This window comes from Galleria mellonella, unplaced genomic scaffold (genome assembly GCF_026898425.1).
Source record: "Galleria mellonella isolate WM207_F2 unplaced genomic scaffold, CSIRO_AGI_GalMel_v1 utg643, whole genome shotgun sequence".
NCBI lineage: Eukaryota > Metazoa > Arthropoda > Insecta > Lepidoptera > Pyralidae > Galleria > Galleria mellonella.
Window position 1 is genome coordinate 1,178,826 of NW_026442135.1, and position 4,379 is coordinate 1,183,204.

The 4,379-nt window shown below is 33.8% G+C and overlaps 1 protein-coding gene across 1 annotated transcript; it reads right to left on the bottom strand.

Moving 5' to 3' along the window:
* Nucleotides 1-240: 240 nt before the first annotated feature.
* Nucleotides 241-3,740, bottom strand: LOC128201910 (piggyBac transposable element-derived protein 3-like). Its single transcript, XM_052900292.1, has 5 exons — nt 3,727-3,740; nt 2,678-3,517; nt 2,145-2,377; nt 1,112-1,187; nt 241-415 (listed from the first exon to the last, which is right to left on the bottom strand). Exons 1-5 carry the CDS (start codon nt 3,738-3,740, stop codon nt 241-243), a joined length of 1,338 nt encoding a protein of 445 aa, XP_052756252.1.
* Nucleotides 3,741-4,379: the final 639 nt, after the last annotated feature.

Here is a 4,379-nt window from a genome sequence, read left to right on the forward strand (position 1 = left end):
TATCTCAAATAGTTTGTTGACGTTACTGGGTCTAAAAGAAATAGATTATAGGTTTATCAAAATAAATAATAGCTTTGGGCTCTTGAACTTGAGTTTGAATCATGCAATTTTTTGCGGTTTTGTACAACGATCAAAGTTCCTATTTCAATATTCATAATGATTAGAAATATAAACGAAAACACAATGAAATAAAAACACCAAAATATAATAAAAAAGGGACTTCACTTGTACTGTATTAGTTTACAAGGTGTTAAAAATGTATTCATTATATCGGCTGTTATTTGTCTTTTGCTTCTCCATAGACTCAAGGACCGGGGTCGTTCCTGTGGCGGGTTGGGGTTCAAGTGTTTGTGACGTTCGGCAGCCGGGTTTGTAACCGCAGTTTGGCTGCTGGTGGTGGTCGTTCTTGGTTTTCCTTTAAAAAAAGACAACGCTAATCCCAAGTTAGTACCCAGTCTTTTTATTAAATGCAGTATTTACAATATAGCTTTAATAAATACAACAAAAATCAATTGAACTAAAATGTATATATAAATATGCTTCATTGAATAGGGACTTATTATTATTATTATTTTTTTTTTTTAATATGATCATTCTTTCTTGCTCGTTCTGTTTTGCTGTCCAATCGTTACAATCTTAAGATCTTAAGTTAATCACAGAAATATGAGCCACGGCCCATATATGATGAGGGCGCCTTGTAGGTCCATAGTTTATATATACTACACTAACAAATCTTTCACAATATGTGTATACTCCTCTTTGCAAATAGCGCAGAAAAAAGTAGGCAGTTTTCTAGATTTTGGTGTAATACCTCGAGTTTTTCGTTATTTAACGTGTAGTAATATTAATATTACTACTAAAGAGCACTAGACAATTGTTTTTTTTTTGTCCAATGTTTTTCACGTTTTTTTTTTTTATACGAGAATCGATCGAAATTTCTTAAGAACTTTTTGAATTCTAAAACTGGAACTGATCTATTCTTCTGAAAAAGTCTGTGTCTTAGCATTATTTACTTTTAAACTGTAACCTAAGCAAATTAAAAGTAACAATGTCACTTCAATTTACTCTTATTCTTTGACAAAAATACAATCTACCATAAACTAATACATACAGTGCGACAAACTTATCTGTTCCGGTGACGGGGGCGGCATGATCGACTTTAGTGTTGCTGCTAAACAAAATATAACCTGTTTTTGGGGTCAACAAGAAGTTAATAAAAGCATAGGCAGACTACAATGTATTACAAATATTATAATCTACCTGGTATTTGATAATTTTATATATATAGTATGTTGATTGAATTTTAATAATAAAACTATTCTATTCTTTTACTAAAATTTGTATTATATATAAATACAATATTAATTATATTTACATATAATATTAATAACTATACGGGCGGCTTTATTAAAACAAATAATTATAATTAATTATATTTTAATACAATAATTATGGTCTTGTAGATAATAATCATTATTGCAGTTTATAGGCTGGGTGCCTGAAATTCCATATTCAATTCTATATTAACCCAGATAAGCCTGAAACTAAAATTTTCTGAAAATTTTGAAAAAAGTTACATTATTTAGTTTATTAGATCTTATGCAACATAAAAAAAAATATGAAAAAAAAATTAAGTGTAAGGCTTTCAGGGAAACAGCCGTCCTATATGTAGGACAGTAGGATAATAAGAGGAAATAAAAGACCATTTATGACAAAACAGAATGTAATCAAAAAGTGTAGTTTATTAGATAACTATTGATTATATTACCCATTGTTATATGTAATTTACTAGATTAACACTATTTATGAATGATATGTTTCAAAACACTTGACACACACTCCAACATCACATTTCTTGCAACGTGTCAAACATTTTTTGTGACATTGACGACAGCGTGTTTGCTTCGATTGAGGAATAACCAGATGATTCATTTGGTCTTTACGACTATCAGCATGTTCATGATGGGAGGGTCGGCTAGGCCCTCTTTTGGCATTTTTTCTGTTTGATTCAATCAAAGCAATTGCTACCCTTCTGCGAAAGCCAAGATGATCCAGTTTTCCATGATTTATTTTATATAACTGCCATGCATTATGTTCGGCAAGATCAATCATGTGTGTGAGCAACGGCATGTACCATTTCTTACCTCGTATACCAATTCGGTAATGTGAAATATTTTCATCAGACCGATCCACTCCTCCCATATATTTGTTATAGATGGACACCATATGTGGTTCTTCTATGACAATGTTTCTCTTTTCACTTTGTGAGAAGCGTTTGGCAGATTGTTTAGGATTTATTCCTACAGCATTAGAAGCAATACTGAATATATTATTGTCATGCCATTTAGCAATAATGAACGTGTTGTCATGTGTCGTTCTGTAATCGACAGCACCACGTTCCTTTTTTTACAGTAACTTCGATGTAATCAGAGGACAACTAGATGTCCTGTTTTCTCGAACTGTCCCAGTGCAACGAAGGCCTTTCTTTGTTATCTCTTCCAGCAAGGGCGTCCCAGTAAAAAAAATATCAAAAACTACGTGGTAAGGAAGGTCGAAGCCACGTGAAATCAGCACATCACAAAAAGTGAGAACAACGCTTGCACCCAGCCCCAATTCTTTATATATTGGATTGCACATAGTTGTAGCACCTTGGTATGGTTCCATCCATAAAACATACCCTAACCGTGTAGCACCAACCCAAGCTTTGAACTCGTACCTAATAGGTTTACCTTTTATGTGCTGTTTGCAGCCATGTCTACCATAGTAGGGGATCATGGCCTCATCTACACTGTAATGCTCTTCAAGAGGAGAAAACTCTAAAAACTTTTTATTTAGAAGTGTAACTAGGGGGCGTACTTTTGTGTATTTGTCTTGCAAATCCAGATTATCATTGACATGAAGGTGGCGAAAAATAAAGTCAAATCTATCCCTAGTTATAGCCGAGCTGATCAATTCATTCTTTGTATCAGGGGAGTTTTCCCAATACATTCTTCTACGGGGGAGCCATGAATAACCACTAACCAACAATATGCCGATGAAACATTTCATATCTTCAGTGGTTATGTCTCCAGGCAAATTCTTTTTGACAGCATATTTATTGCTCTCTGACACCAACAACGAAATAACATCTTCATCTAAGAAGTTTTCAAACCACTCAATTGGGCGCTTATCTTGGCAAGCGCCTTGAACATCTGGCCAATTCACGGGATTTTTTGCCAAGTCCCGTTTTCTCCATGCGTAGGTACGCCTACGTTTAGTTCGACCTGTAGAATCAGAAGGTTCTTCTTTTGTATCACTCACCATAATCTGCCCTTGAATCATTACTTCAGCCGGTTGAAGCAGAATGTTTCGTGGCAAATTATTCAAAGTTACATTATCTTCTTCACCCGAATCTTCGTCAGTGAGACAGTCAGGATCAACAGGAGGAGGTAGAATACATATCAGTCGTTCTCTATAATCTTCTTCATTATCAGAAACATTTTCTAAAGCATCTAAAATTTCATGCGCAGCTAACGGTCTGTAAAGAAAAAGTTGTATTATTGTACTAAAATCATGTATATTATCCTACTGTCCTATATATAGTACGCTAGTATTTGTAACAAGTTATACGTAATTTATTTATATTATTTTGCTAGAATATTTATTTAGTACAAAAGTTAAGGTTATCAACTAGATATTAACACAGAAAAAACAACTCACGAGTAAAATAAAACTTTTTATACATACCTGTCATTTGCCATGTCTGCAACGCACTTTTATTACACACTTATAAGGTAAAATATAAGGTAAAAACTGTTAAAATAACTGTCTTTTTATTTTTTCTAATAAAGCTGACACGTTTCTTACTGCAAATCATAAGACTAAATAATCTTAGATAAAGAGGGTATTCTGATATTTTTTTTTATTTCTACTGTCCTAAATATAGGACAGTAGGCTTATCTGGGTTAAATTGACTATTAAATTAACATACTTTTTCCGATTAAATTAAGAATGTCAATGAATGTGTGCTGTCTTCCTGATATGGAAGGTAGGTGTAGGAAATAATAAACAATAGTATGTGACAATGCGACTCGCATGATCACCAGACCGAACGTCACCCAGATGAGTGTCCTGGAGCACATCATATTTCTCCAATTTCAAAATATAAAGGTCAAATATCTCCCTTCCGCTTTTTTGCTCTTTATTCAATACTTTATAAAAAGTGTTACAGTGATCGAATTTAGTTCAAATATACGCCGTTTTGTTCGATAATCTGTTTCCCCTCCTTATAGCCACTTTTCACAAGCCTCTTTTGAGTTCAACTTTACACCACCAAGGGCGTTCGCCATTGACAGGAACAGGTGGTAATCACTTGGCGCTATATCCGGGCTATATGGTGG

Bases quoted from the DNA above. Each gene is read 5' to 3' on its own strand.
- LOC128201910 (XM_052900292.1), bottom strand. The intron at 1,188-2,144 runs GTAAGAAATGGT...CCCCAAAAACAG, and splicing joins TTACCGAATTGGTATACGAG to GTTATATTTTGTTTAGCAGC. The intron at 416-1,111 runs GTATGTATTAGT...CTTTTTTTAAAG, and splicing joins ACAGATAAGTTTGTCGCACT to GAAAACCAAGAACGACCACC.